This window comes from Perca fluviatilis, chromosome 15 (genome assembly GCF_010015445.1).
Source record: "Perca fluviatilis chromosome 15, GENO_Pfluv_1.0, whole genome shotgun sequence".
In the NCBI taxonomy this organism is placed as follows: Eukaryota; Metazoa; Chordata; class Actinopteri; order Perciformes; family Percidae; genus Perca; species Perca fluviatilis.
The window spans coordinates 2,393,283-2,409,020 of NC_053126.1; the positions used below are offsets into that span (position 1 = coordinate 2,393,283).

Below are 15,738 nucleotides of genomic sequence, written 5' to 3' on the forward strand. Positions count from 1 at the left end.
CATAAGATCATCTCTCAATGTAAATCAAACCAGCTATTAGGCTAACTGAAATAAAACCATGCTGATCTCTCCATGATTTTTGTATTCCTCTTTTGACTCAACTTTAGCATGGCTTCATAAACTTATAAGCGTCACTGTAACTATTTTCATTGTCAATTAATCTGTAGATTTTGTTCTCGATTAATCAAGTAGTTGTTTGGTCTATAAAATGTCAGAAAATGTGGATCAGTGTTTCCCCAAAAAGCCCAAGATGACGTCCTCAAATGTCTTGTTTTGTCCACAACTCAAAGATCTTCAGTTTCCTGTCCCAGAGGAGTTCAGTCTCTTGACAAGTAAAGTTTATTTCCATAGCACATTTAAAACAGACCGCGCTGAACAAAGCGCATTAGCCACAGGGTGATAAAAATAAAAACAAAATACACTTACAAATCAGTGATTTAGGCTAAAACGACATCAAAAGACAAACATAGCAGGATAAGACAATTAAAATGCCGGGAAGGCCGATGTAAAAAGGTGAGTTTTAAGGCTGGCTTTGAATATCGGTCATCGATGAATCTGTTAGTCACTTTTTATGAAAAAAGAAAAAGTAACACTTGACACACTCTGACTACAGCTTGTTAAAAGTGAATATTTTTCGGTTTCTTCTCTCCTCTGGGACAGTAAACTGAATGTCTGGGCGCCCGGACAGCTCATTTGGTAGAGCGCGCCCATATATAGAGGTTTACTCCTCGGCACAGTGGGCCCGGGTTCGAATCCGACCTGCGGCCCCTTGCTGCATATCATTCCTCTCTCTCTCTCTCTCTCTCTCTCTCTCTCTCTCTCTCTCTCTCTCTCTCTCTCTCTCTCTCTCTCTCTCTCTCTCTCTCTCTCTCTCTCTCTCTCTCTCTCTCTCTCTCTCTCTCTCTCTCTCTCTCTCATGTCCTCAGCTGTCCTATCAAAACAAAGGCCCAAAAATGCTCCCAAAAAAATATCTTTGAGCTGTGGACAAAATGAGACATTTGAGGATGTCATCTTGGGGTATTGGGAAACACTGATCCACATTTTTCACCACTTTCTGACATTTTAGAGACCAAACAAGTCATCCATTCACCCAGAAAATAATCAACAGATTAATCGACAATGAAAATAATTGTTAGTTTCAGCAGCCTTACATGTCTGTGATCGCTTGGTCTGAAACTCTGGTCCAGACTGAACTATCTCAACAACTAGTGGATCAATTGCCGTGCAGTTTTGCACAGACTGAAGTGGTGATCACCTGACTTCTCCTCTAGCTCCACCGGCACGTTAAAATGGGTGAAATTGAGAGAAATGTCTCAACAAACATTTGGATGGATCCACATTAAGTTTGGAGCACACATTCATGTTCAACGCATTCTCATTTTCACCATTTTCTGACATTTTATAGACCAAACAACTAATCAATTAATCCAGAAAATAAAATCGACAATGAAAACAATTCCTAGTTGCAGCGATAATCTGATTCATATATATATCCATATGCTTCTAAAATAACTCAGCCTTTGAAAAGCATATAATTAATCTCTGAGTGCATTGAGAATAAATTTAAAAAAATGCAGGGGCTGAGAGCAGAAAAATGTGCGCTCCTACAGTAATTCAACAGTCCTTTGTAATAACAAGTGCATTATAACAATTCAATTCCATTCATAAATCCCTGTAAAGAAGAAGAGTCATACAGGTAATTGCACTACTGTATGAAACAAACATGGCAGTCTTGGTTTCCCCCCCGCAGCAGTGAGTGAGTGAGGCATTCCTGGGACAAAAGTGCCATTTTCTGCGACAAATCAGTAAATCAGAGAGAAAGAGAGAGAGAGAGACAGACAGACAATGCTTTCTGTCTGGCTGGGCGGCTCTGCGCTTGTCACTTCATCTCCTGACTGGATAAAGAGCGATGTGACACCTCGCAGCGCAGCGTTATAACACCAGCTATTATAATGAAGACAATAAGCATAATCAGCAGGGCATTTATAGACCCCCAAAAATATGAAAAAAATAGAGGAAAAACAACCGATAACTCCACTTTGTATCCCTTCAGGCTGAGTGACACTAAGCAACCAGATACTAGACCAGAATAAAAGTGATTTCTATTTGATTTTATGTGTTTATGTAGCACGAAACAACAACAATGATGCATTTACGAGACATAAGTTACACACAAATGTGGATGGAAACCCAGGAATGTTTGGCATGTTGGGTTCCCTTAGAATAATTCAATGATAGGTAGCATATAGTATATAAGAAAACATATAATGTATGAAAAAGGGACAGAAGAAAGGAAGTTAAATGCATCAGAGGAGAAAAAATAAAGAGTGAAGGAAGAGAGAAAAGGAAAAGAAGGCTAATCATAAAACCACACACACACACACACACACACACACACACACACACACACACACACACACACACACACACACTTAAAGTGATACTTCGATTATATAGGCTACTTCGTTGATCCGGATAAGTTGTAATAAGATTACTCTGCCTGTGTGCTCGCTTTCAGTGCTCAAAGTTACAGCTAGCAATCTCACGCTTATTTTAAAACTAAAAAAAAACGTGCACAAATGCGTGCACTTGAAAGCACAGCGTGTCCTCGCCCGCTCTATCAAAAAAAAAAAATCAAAGCAAAGCAAAAGTAAAATGGCGAGGATTGGGCAACTGAAGGTAATTTTAGAGATCCTGCAGGCTGCAGCATTGGAAACACTGGACGTCATCCAGGCAGACGTGCACAATGAGAGAGAAACGACACACACACACACACACACACACACACACACACACACACACACACACACACACACACACACACACACTCACACACTCACACACTCACAACTGTAAACGATGCAATCGGCTCAAATACAATCTCTAGTTGTTTTTTTTATCCGCGTTTAAAATCGACAACCAACGCGACCGAGCCACCGAGCCTCTCTCCGGGCTCTTGGCATGTCACGGGCTGCTACTACTACCTGCACGGCTGCGCGCGACTAAGCTTTTCTTTCCATATTCTCACATGATGGAGACTTTTTTAATGGCTCTTGTCTGGTGTGACAGAGAGATGCGGCGCGTCGCCGTGTGATCCGAGGGGGGCGCGCGGTACTCACCGGTCCGCAACCGCAGTGCACCGGACTCCCCCGGCAGCCGAAGCCCAGGCAGTTAGTCCGCTATTGTTTGGGTCTACGGGGAGGTGGAAGCAGCCATTTTGCCCCCATATGCACCGCTAAGCTAAGGCGTGACCAATCGAGTGGAGGCGGAGGTTGGGATGAATGCACCGAGAGAGTGCCACATCAACCGCGGGCATCGGGGACTCTCTCTCTCTCTCTCTCTCTCTCTCTCTCTCTCTTTCTTTCTCTTTCTCTCTGTCTGTCTGTCACACACACACACTCTCTCTCTTTCTCTCTGTTAAGGCTGATTTTCTTCAAGAGCCACCATCCTGATTCAAACACTTCACACATGTTACCCAGATCCCAGGTCAGGCAGTCCTGATTTTATTCAGAGTAAAAAGCAAACAGACTTTCTCTCTTTCTCTCTCTCTGTCTCTCTGTCTCTCTGTCTCTCTCTCTGTCTCACACACATAGATGGACTACTGGACAGATGGCCCTACAGGGCACAGGTCCAGGGGCCCAAGGGGTCAGAGGTCCTAATCATATCATAAAAAAAACGATCAAAAAAGAGACGCTAAATGACCACAAACCTACACAAAACGACTAGCGAGACGCAAAATTACCACACGATGCAAAATGACCAAAAATAGATCCAAAACAATCACAAAGAGACTCTAAATGACCACAAACCTACACAACATGACTACACAGAGACACAACATGACTACACAGAGACACAACATGACTACACAGAGACACAACATGACTACACAGAGACACAACATGACCAAAAAGGGATGCAAAACCACTAAAAGTAGATGCTTGTGTTTAGTTGTCTTGTTCCTATTTAAAGGGTGGGGGGGGGGCCTCCTACATGTCTGTGTCCAGGGGCCCATTGTCTCATAATCCACTCACACACACAGACAGACACACACAGACAGACAGACAGACACACACAGACAGACAGACACACACACAGACAGACACACACACAGCATCTAATAAGACCTGTAGCAATACCGATACCGTGACTTCGATACATACATTATGGTAAAACTAATTTAATTCTTCAGCTCCTTTACACCTGTAGTTAAGCCTCTCAAAATACAACAACACACACACCGTCTAAGCCCCGTCTCTGTGCGTAACGGAGAGTTTCCATACTCCATACTATGGAGGCAAAATTCGGTCAGTGCCTAAAAAGTCTCAAAGTTGGGTAGCCAGCCCTAAAGCATCTAAACTCACATTTCCCGCCACTTTATGCGTTCGTAACAGTCGTCTTTATCCCTGCAGGTATCACTACCGATGTCTATATCGTCTGTGACAAGTTCAAAGTGACAGATAATAACTATCAAAGACATCAGCAACCAACATCATAACCACACAAACAATAAGTACGCTGCATTACTACTTTCATAAAGGCGCTGACACACCAGCCCGATAATCTGTTTGAATCAGCCAGTGGGCAGTCGGACTCAATGACCAATCTGATTGGTGGAGAGCTAACCCTGGACTAGCGAATCAGTGCACTTATGTTAAAACACTTACCAGAAATGGCGAGCGGGATGAGCGTGACTAGAGTCTCTCAAAATCTGGAGGAAAATCTGTTAAACTGACCTTTGTTGATCCGAAATGAAGACAGATTCAGCAACTACACACACACAGACAGACACACACAGAGACATACACACACACACACACAGAGACACACACAGACACACACACAGACCCACACACACACACACACACACAGAGACACACACAGACACACACAGACCCACACACACACACAGAGACACACACGGCCTATTTCTCTCTTAAAATGTTTTCAGAAACACGTTTAGTAGAACTATTTTAGTACAATATGAGATCAGATTCTGAACGAGCCGCCATTATGGTTGGGGTTTGAAATTTGGGAGAAGCCAGACCCACGTGATGTGTTCGTCCAATCAGCTGCCGGTTTTCAGTTTTTGGGGCGACAATACAGATTAGCGCCACCTGCTGCTATGGAGACGTATTACATCTCGCGCACGCGCAGAACGTACGCTCAAGTCGGCGTCTCTTCGGTGTGCTCTGAGGAACTTTTCGGACCAACTCGGGGAGACTGATCAGTCACACTGGCTTTTTGGGCTTTTCTGAGCCTATAGAAAATGTGTATTGTATTGGGATATACAATTCTTTTAAATGAAAACAAGTGAAATTAATAATGAATGTGATATTTTTTTAGCAGAATTACATTGTGTTGTTCTATCCTACCCAACATTTCCTATATTTCTAACAGATTTTCTATGCTGTATGTATGTATGCTTCTATGCTCCACCCTGTCACTACCCGATGTGAGTTGAGTGCAGATGTGAGTCGCGCGTGCTCAGATTTAAACAGTTTACGCATAACGCCGAGGGATCCGGATCCGGCTAGCGTTGTTTGCTAACGTTAGCTCAAAACGCCATTCCAGTGACAGCCTTTGTTGTGTTTGATTGCTAACTTGTAGCCAGCATAAAAAACTTTTAAGGGCCATTTTTTTTTATTAAAAAAAAAAAAAAAACAAAAAAAAAAAAACAACAAAAAAAAAAAACAAATTAAAAAAAAAAAAAAAAAAAAAAAAAAATGTAGACTACTTCAGACATTACAGAAGTCTCTCGTTAGCAGGTTCTTGTAGACTACTTCAGACATTACAGAAGTCTCTCGTTAGCAGGTTCTTGTAGACTACTTCAGACAGGTTCTTGTAGACTACTTCAGACAGGTTCTTGTAGACTACAGACATTACAGAAGTCTGTCGTTAGCAGGTTCTTGTAGACTACAGACATTACAGAAGTCTCTCGTTAGCAGGTTCTTGTAGACTACAGACATTACAGAAGTCTCTGGTTAGCAGGTTCTTGTAGACTACTTCAGACATTACAGAAGTCTCTCGTTAGCAGGTTCTTGTAGACTACTTCAGACATTACAGAAGTCTCTCGTTAGCAGGTTCTTGTAGACTACCTCAGACATTACAGAAGTCTCTCGTTAGCAGGTTCTTGTAGACTACTTCAGACATTACAGAAGTCTCTCGTTAGCAGGTTCTTGTAGACTACCTCAGACATTACAGAAGTCTCTCGTTAGCAGGTTCTTGTAGACTACAGACATTACAGAAGTCTCTCGTTAGCAGGTTCTTGTAGACTACTTCAGACAATACAGAAGTCTCTCGTTAGCAGGTTCTTGTAGACTACCTCAGACATTACAGAAGTCTCTCGTTAGCAGGTTCTTGTAGACTACTTCAGACATTACAGAAGTCTCTCGTTGGCAGATTCTTGTCGGCTACTTCTGCCTCTAATCTAGAACTAACATCAGGGATCATGCCGTGAAAATGCGATGCCTTACGCTAAATAGTACATTACTGCTATGTAATGTACCTATCTCATTATTCTGTGGCTAACAGCAAAACAGATCTGCGTGAAGTCGCAAAGTGACGCATGTGCGACTCACATCTGCACTCGACTCACATCGGGTAGTGACACCCCCGACACACACACACAGAACTCTTTTGATGAGTTTTGTAGGGTTTCTTGTGAACACAAATGCGACAAAAAGCGTACAAAAATGTCGAGATGTATTTTTTTTACAAAAAGGTGACAAATGTCTGAAAAAGCCACAAAAAAGTCTGAACAAAAAACTACAAAAATGAGGAAAAAAGCTACCAAAATGTTTAAAAAAAAGAAGTGGCATGCAGTACCAAAAGCACGTCAATAAACTCTCCATGTCTGGCCCTGGGTGTGATTCTCTTTTTCCATTGTGGCCCTCTGGGAAAAAGAGTTTGACACCCTTGCATTATGTTGTTCTATCCTATCCAATATTTCCTATATTTCTACCAAATCTTCTATGCTGTATTCTGATAAAATGCGGCCCTCGACACACACACACAGGCCCCCTTTTACTGATTATTGGGAAGGATCAGAAATAAAAAAACTCACCGTTACTCTCTCCTTCAGCGTCCTCCTGCTTGCAGTGTCGAGGAGACGCCGAAGTAACGGCATCAGTAGCGGCAGCGCTCAGCGTCCTTTCACTCGTCTCCTGCTCTAGCTTTACCTCGACGATTCGCTCCCCTTCCTCCTCGTCTTCCTCGTCTTCCTCGCCATCGTCCCGCGATGAGCCGGGGCTCCGAGGGGGGGCCGTGGGGATCACCAGATCGGGCCGGCTGGAGAATAACTCCCTCAGGATGTGGATCGGCGAGATGGTAACGTCCCAGTTGGTGATGCCAAAGTCGCGGAGGTGGGCGCGGGCGTGGCTGGACAGGCCGGCCCGGGTGTCGAAGCCGGCGCTACAGAACTCACAGTGCATCACGCTGAACGTGTCCGGGTCAAAGTTGGCAACTGTGGAGAGTAGAGGTGTTGAAATTAATCAAATAATCAATGAATCGTGGACATGGACGATGCTGCATCGATAATCGGCCGGCTCATAATCAATAATTTCTGTTTATACCATGGTCTGGGTGAATACTTGTCCATTAAAAAGTGATGTAGGACACCTACTAAAGGAGTTCGAGGAAACTGACTGTTTACTGTTCTAAATGAATGCGCTACATTAAATCAAAAAGGAAATGTGGATTTATTATTTCCAACTCGTCCTCTGAACACCACAGGATGGCGCTAAAAAACACAGGCTGCAAGAAGTAAGTTCTACAATAGACATAATATATATATACTATATTATGTCTATGAGTTCTACTGGCCCTCTGGACCGACTTTGTTTCACAGAGAATAACGTTATCTCTCATATCTCAGCTCGCTGCTTCAGGCTGCGCCGCTGCAGCCGACAGCAACGTTACACATCGCGGATCGTAAAAGTGGTTATATTGTTTTGGGGACAATGATATGGCTGATAGCTAGCTTGTCTTGTTGTTCAACATACTGTCAAATTATTTTTACTGATTGCCAACTGTACACAATGTTATTGACTTTGGATCTTGCTAGCATAGCGTTAGCTTTCTGGCTCGTAGCTAAACTGAAGGGTTCTACCAGCTGAGCGGACTATATAAATATCTCCGGTTGCTAAGGGAGGCAAGTCGTATCTAAGGTTCTTCCTAATTCCTGGTGGAGAGAACAACGTTTGCATTGCATAAGAACCTGATGGATGGGAATGATTGTTCCAGGTATTAGTCAAACCGTCAGGCGTAACCAGGGAAACGGAGTTATTGTTTGGATAAACTTTAGATTTCGATTGTAAAACTAATTAAAATATGAACTAATGTTTTAAAAATGTGTTATTTGGCAAGTGACCATGGTATAAGCGGGTTAATGCCCTTCGAGGTGTCCATTGTCAGGTAGTAATGGACAATGGCGAGGCGTGAACCCTTACTTATAATTTAATGTAGACCTAACTACATTTTTTTTTTTATTTTTTTTTTTTTTTTTTTCTCTCTAAATTGCCTTTTTTTCTTTTTTTTTTTTTTTTTTTTTTTTTTTTTTTTTTTTTTTTATTCCGCCCCCCCGAATGTTTGGTCTTTGAAGCTTGAAAAGCTATGAATTAAATATCCTACATGGCTTTAATAGAAAGATGTATTTGACGCATCGTGATATCGAATTGAATCGCTGACATGATAATCATAAACGACTTGAATCGGGAGATCAGTGAAGATTCACACCTCTAGTGGAGAGGACAGGCAATACAAAAGGAAGTTTACGATGCCTTCACATTGCCACAGTAGATATGGGTGCGAAACGACTGGAAGGCATTCATTTCCTACGGAGATTCGCAGACTGCATGCGAACTAGAGATGACCCGATACCATTTTTTGCTTCCCGATAGCGATTCTGATACCTGAACTTGCGTATCGGCCGATACCAGTGTGTCATATATTTTATTATGTTTACTAACTGTATACTACTATCCCTGTATGCATGTGATATTAGGCCGGTTACACACTGGCTGCGTTTCCGGCTCCCATGGTAACAGGTTAGAGCGTGCACACTGCCTGCGGGACACGCATGTCTCAGGTGCGGCTCAAACCGACGCCTATTTTTCACGCGACACGCAAGCGTGTTGGAAGCGTTTCCAGGCAAAATAGAATAGGAAAATATGTTTATATGTCATTTAGACACAAATGCATATTAATAAATGACATGTTGATGTTTGAAAGTCTCGAGGTTTTGATATAAATGCAGATATATAAATGTAATTTAAAAAAAAAAAAAAAATTGATTTTCTAATTTTGCACCTGTCAATACAGAACGAAATATTCTGGAGCCTATTTTGCTGTCAATACTGCCGACGTTGTCTTTGATGTAATCAGATCAGAATATATTTATGTTTATAGGAAACATCCATGTGTCCAGACAAGGCTAGCAGCAGCAGCAGCAGCAGCATCAGACACCTTTCTGGTGTGTAAAGACATAGAAAACACCACGCAGGTCTGGTGGAGTTGGTAGAGTCTGACATGTCCAGTCTGGTCTGGTGGAGTTGGTAGATTCTGACATGTCCAGTCTGGTCTGGTGGAGTTGGTAGAGTCTGACATGTCCAGTCTGGTCTGGTGGAGTTGGTAGAGTCTGACATGTCCAGTCTGGTCTGGTGGAGTTGGTAGAGTTTGACATGTCCAGTCTGGTCTGGTGGAGTTGGTAGAGTTTGACATGTCCAATCTGGTCTGGTGGAGTTAGTAGAGTTTGACATGTCCAGTCTGGTCTGGTGGAGTTGGTAGAGTGTGACATGTCCAGTCTGGTCTGGTGGAGTTGGTAGATTCTGACATGTCCAGTCTGGTCTGGTGGAGTTGGTAGAGTTGGACATGTCCAGTCTGGTCTGGTGGAGTTGGTAGAGTCTGACATGTCCAGTCTGGTCTGGTGGAGTTGGTAGATTCTGACATGTCCAGTCTGGTCTGGTGGAGTTGGTAGAGTTGGACATGTCCAGTCTGGTCTGGTGGAGTTGGTAGAGTCTGACATGTCCAGTCTGGTCTGGTGGAGTTGGTAGATTCTGACATGTCCAGTCTGGTCTGGTGGAGTTGGTAGAGTTGGACATGTCCAGTCTGGTCTGGTGGAGTTGGTAGAGTCTGACATGTCCAGTCTGGTCTGGTGGAGTTGGTAGATTCTGACATGTCCAGTCTGGTCTGGTGGAGTTGGTAGAGTTGGACATGTCCAGTCTGGTCTGGTGGAGTTGGTAGAGTCTGACATGTCCAGTCTGGTCTGGTGGAGTTGGTAGATTCTGACATGTCCAGTCTGGTCTGGTGGAGTTGGTAGAGTTTGACATGTCCAGTCTGGTCTGGTGGAGTTGGTAGAGTCTGACATGTCCAGTCTGGTCTGGTGGAGTTGGTAGAGTCTGACATGTCCAGTCTGCTCTGGTGGAGTTGGAGAATGTCGGACCAATGTCGCCCATTTTCCAACAATTGACAACATTCTAACAGTTGTCTGAATGGGTGATTTTTCTGGCAATTAGTGGAGTAACCATAGTGAGTAATTCCTCAAAAGCTTGAGGAGCAAAACAGGCAAAATTTGCAAAAGCTGGAGTATCTTCTGAGCGAAGTTCTTGACACAAGTTAGGATAGACACCCTGTTTTGCATGTTGCGATATCCAAGGTTTCCACCACGGTCTCCTCCTGGCTCGTCTTGGTTGCCGTCTCTCCTGTACACGGCTAGCAGCGTTACCGGCCAGGTAGACCAGAACTACTTTGGCCACATTCAACAAGGTCTCCACTTCATCCATGTTATATTAAACCAAAACTCAAATAAGAAAAGGTAGGACTAGGTGACAAAAGTCAGTCTTGTCTGTAACTGTCCTGGCAGTGTGGACTGGCAGTTGGTTTTATGAACATTATAAAGACGACCAACTGACAATTGCCAACAGCTGCCAACTTTATAATGTTGGAGTTTGTTGGTATTTGTTGGAGCGGTGTGCAAACTCCTTTAGTGAAAATTAGTTTGACACCCCTGCTATACACTATGGCTCATGCCAGGCTCATTATGCAGTCCCTCCAGAAAAACGTGATCATATGATCGCATAATTCAACGCATAATCAGCCAAAGTCCGCATATTTATGCAGGGCTTGCATGATTTCATAATCCCCGCAGTTTCGTTGCAAATAAGTCACATATATCTCAGCAGAAAGTTGAAAAATGTTGCGTTTACTTCACACAAGAGCAGCCATTTCCCCTGTTGCCATGAGAATGTTATAAAGTGACGTAATTACACAACGTGAACATTAACGAAAAGCAGGATGTTGGAGGGGAATCACTGTTTTTTATCTTTTTCATCAAACAGCAGTTTTTCCAAGATCATCACATAAAACTGCATAAATATCATATATAGCATATTCCTTCGCATATTTAAGAAAACGTGCCGCATAATAGGGTTGGGGGAAAAAAAATCCATACAGCATAGTATCGCAATATTTTCCGTGGCGATACTGTATCAATACACAGACGCCAAGTATGGATCTTTTATGATATATGTGTTGGTCAGTTTGTCTGCTTGACAATCTGATTTTGCAACAGTAAAATTGAAGTGAGATGAACAAACAGAGACAAGTATTTTTTTAAATAAAACAGATGTTGACAAAGTTTCCTTTTGGGGACATAATTTGAAATTGAGAAAAATTTGAAGTTGGAAAAAAGGTAATGAATTGCAATATATCGCAGAATATTGCAATGTGTTTAAAATCGCAATAATATCGTGACGTAAGTATCGTGATGATATCGTATCGTGAGGCCTCTGGTGATTCCCACCCCTACCGCATAATCAAGGATTTTTACACGCAACAATCACAAAAATACTCTCATTTTTCTGGAAGGACTGATTATGCCGAGCACAGCCTAACAAAATATATACAACAAGCCGCTGACCTTTTTTCTTTTTCTTCTGATAGGAGAACTTCTTCTCAATGGCTTTGACTTCCTCGGGGGAAATGAAGTGCCGCACGTTGTAGCTGACGCCCACTCGGTTCAGGTGGCCTCTCACGTGATTGGCTAGCCCGATGCCGTTGTGAAATCGATCGGGGCAGTAGGGGCATTTCCTCTCCACGCCCCTGAGCGACTCCGAGTCCTCGTCAGTCTCGTCTGGGTCTTCGTCCAAGATGCCCTCTGAAAGGAAACGTCGCACACGTTCCTCGTCATCGCTGTCACTTTCTGCCGGAGCGGCGATAACGCGTTGGCTCCGCCTCAAACAGAAACCACTCCCATCTTTCTCCACGTCCAGCTCGTCTTCCTCCTTCACACTCTTCTCGGGAGGGAGCGATAACGCAGCAGTGTGCTGTGCGGAGCAGTCGTCTATAGAAAAACAGAAAATCAATCCTGAATAAACAGAAAAAAAAACTGTCCTTTTTTGTTTTTAAAAAGGTCCCATGGCATGAAAATGTCACTTTATGAGTTTTTTTTACATTAATATGAGTCCCCCCAGCCTGCCTATGGTCCCCCAGTGGCTAGAAATGGTGATAGGTGTAAACCGAGCCCTGGGTATCCTGCTCTGCCTTTGAGAAAATGAAAGCTCAGATGGACCAATCAGGAATCTTCTCCTTATGAGGTCATAAGGAGCAAGGTTACCTCCCCTTTCTCTGCTTTGCCCGCCCAGAGAATTTAGCCCACCCATGAGAGAGCGACATCATGGCTTTCAAACGAGCAAAGTGGCAGTTGGTCAAGGGACCACTAAGGTCTATATAAAAGAGACTTCAGATACAGTATTAGGGGACCACTAAGGTCTATATAAAAGAGACTTCAGATACAGTATTAGGGGACCACTAAGGCCTATATAAAAGAGACTTCAGATACAGTATTAGGGGACCACAAAGGTCTATATAAAAGAGACTTCAGATACAGTATTAGGGGACCACTAAGGTCTATATAAAAGAGACTTCAGATACAGTATTAGGGGACCACTAAGGTCTATATAAAAGAGACTTCAGATACAGTATTAGGGGACCACTAAGGTCTATATAAAAGAGACTTCAGATACAGTATTAGGGGACCACTAAGGTCTATATAAAAGAGACTTCAGATACAGTATTAGGGGACCACTAAGGCCTATATAAAAGAGACTTCAGATACAGTATTAGGGGACCACTAAGGTCTATATAAAAGAGACTTCAGATACAGTATTAGGGGACCACTAAGGCCTATATAAAAAAGACTTCAGATACAGTATTAGGGGACCACTAAGGCCTATATAAAAGAGACTTCAGATACAGTATTAGGGGACCACTAAGGCCTATATAAAAGAGACTTCAGATACAGTATTAGGGGACCACTAAGGCCTATATAAAAGAGACTTCAGATACAGTATTAGGGGACCACTAAGACCTATATAAAAGAGACTTCAGATACAGTATTAGGGGACCACTAAGGCCTATATAAAAGAGACTTCAGATACAGTATTAGGGGACCACTAAGGCCCATATAAAAGAGACTTCAGATACAGTATTAGGGGACCACTAAGGTCTATATAAAAAGAGACTTCAGATACAGTATTAGGGGACCACTAAGGTCTATATAAAAGAGACTTCAGATACAGTATTAGGGGACCACTAAGGTCTATATAAAAGAGACTTCAGATACAGTATTAGGGGACCACTAAGGTCTATATAAAAAAGACTTCAGATACAGTATTAGGGGACCACTAAGGTCTATATAAAAGAGACTTCAGATACAGTATTAGGGGACCACTAAGGCCTATATAAAAGATATTTCAGATACAGTATTAGGGGACCACTAAGGCCTATATAAAAGAGACTTCAGATACAGTATTAGGGGACCACTAAGGTCTATATAAAAGAGACTTCAGATACAGTATTAGGGGACCACTAAGGTCTATATAAAAGAGACTTCAGATACAGTATTAGGGGACCACTAAGGTCTATATAAAAGAGACTTCAGATACAGTATTAGGGGACCACTAAGGTCTATATAAAAGAGACTTCAGATACAGTATTAGGGGACCACTACGGTCTATATAAAAGAGACTTCAGATACAGTATTAGGGGACCACTAAGGCCTATATAAAAGAGACTTCAGATACAGTATTAGGGGACCACTAAGGCCTATATAAAAGAGACTTCAGATACAGTATTAGGGGACCACTAAGGTCTATATAAAAGAGACTTCAGATACAGTATTAGGGGACCACTAAGGTCTATATAAAAGAGACTTCAGATACAGTATTAGGGGACCACTAAGGTCCATATAAAAGAGACTTCAGATACAGTATTAGGGGACCACTAAGGCCTATATAAAAGAGACTTCAGATACAGTATTAGGGGACCACTAAGGCCTATATAAAAGAGACTTCAGATACAGTATTAGGGGACCACTAAGGCCTATATAAAAGAGACTTCAGATACAGTATTAGGGGACCACTAAGGCCTATATAAAAGAGACTTCAGATACAGTATTAGGGGACCACTAAGGCCTATATAAAAGAGACTTCAGATACAGTATTAGGGGACCACTAAGGCTATATAAAAGAGACTTCAGATACAGTATTAGGGGACCACTAAGGCCTATATAAAAAGAGACTTCAGATACAGTATTAGGGGACCACTAAGGCCTATATAAAAGAGACTTCAGATACAGTATTAGGGGACCACTAAGGCCTATATAAAAAGAGACTTCAGATACAGTATTAGGGGGACCACTAAGGCCTATATAAAAGAGACTTCAGATACAGTATTAGGGGACCACTAAGGTCTATATAAAAGAGACTTCAGATACAGTATTAGGGGACCACTAAGGTCTATATAAAAGAGACTTCAGATACAGTATTAGGGGACCACTAAGGCCTATATAAAAGAGACTTCAGATACAGTATTAGGGGACCACTAAGGTCTATATAAAAGAGACTTCAGATACAGTATTAGGGGACCACTAAGGTCTATATAAAAGAGACTTCAGATACAGTATTAGGGGACCACTAAGGTCTATATAAAAGAGACTTCAGATACAGTATTAGGGGACCACTAAGGTCTATATAAAAGAGACTTCAGATACAGTATTAGGGGACCACTAAGGTCTATATAAAAGAGACTTCAGATACAGTATTAGGGGACCACTAAGGCCTATATAAAAGAGACTTCAGATACAGTATTAGGGGACCACTAAGGTCTATATAAAAGAGACTTCAGATACAGTATTAGGGGACCACTAAGGCCTATATAAAAGAGACTTCAGATACAGTATTAGGGGACCACTAAGGCCTATATAAAAGAGACTTCAGATACAGTATTAGGGGACCACTAAGGCCTATATAAAAGAGACTTCAGATACAGTATTAGGGGACCACTAAGGCCTATATAAAAGAGACTTCAGATACAGTATTAGGGGACCACTAAGGCCTATATAAAAGAGACTTCAGATACAGTATTAGGGGACCACTAAGGCCTATATAAAAGAGACTTCAGATACAGTATTAGGGGACCACTAAGGCCTATATAAAAGAGACTTCAGATACAGTATTAGGGGACCACTAAGGCCTATATAAAAGAGACTTCAGATACAGTATTAGGGGACCACTAAGGTCTATATAAAAGAGACTTCAGATACAGTATTAGGGGACGACTAAGGGGCCTATATAAAAGAGACTTCAGATACAGTATTAGGGGACCACTAAGGCCTATATAAAAGAGACTTCAGATACAGTATTAGGGGACCACAAAGGCCCATATAAAAGAGACTTCAGA

The 15,738-nt window shown here is 42.2% G+C and overlaps 1 protein-coding gene across 1 annotated transcript in view; it reads right to left on the reverse strand.

Moving 5' to 3' along the window:
- The window catches only part of si:ch211-194b1.1 (protein Wiz), a 77,779-nt gene that overhangs the window by 37,841 nt on the left and 24,200 nt on the right, over positions 1–15,738 (reverse strand). The window contains 2 exon segments of the mRNA XM_039825406.1: positions 7,067–7,465; positions 11,918–12,340. Of these exon segments, the coding sequence (XP_039681340.1) occupies positions 7,067–7,465; positions 11,918–12,340 (822 nt within the window).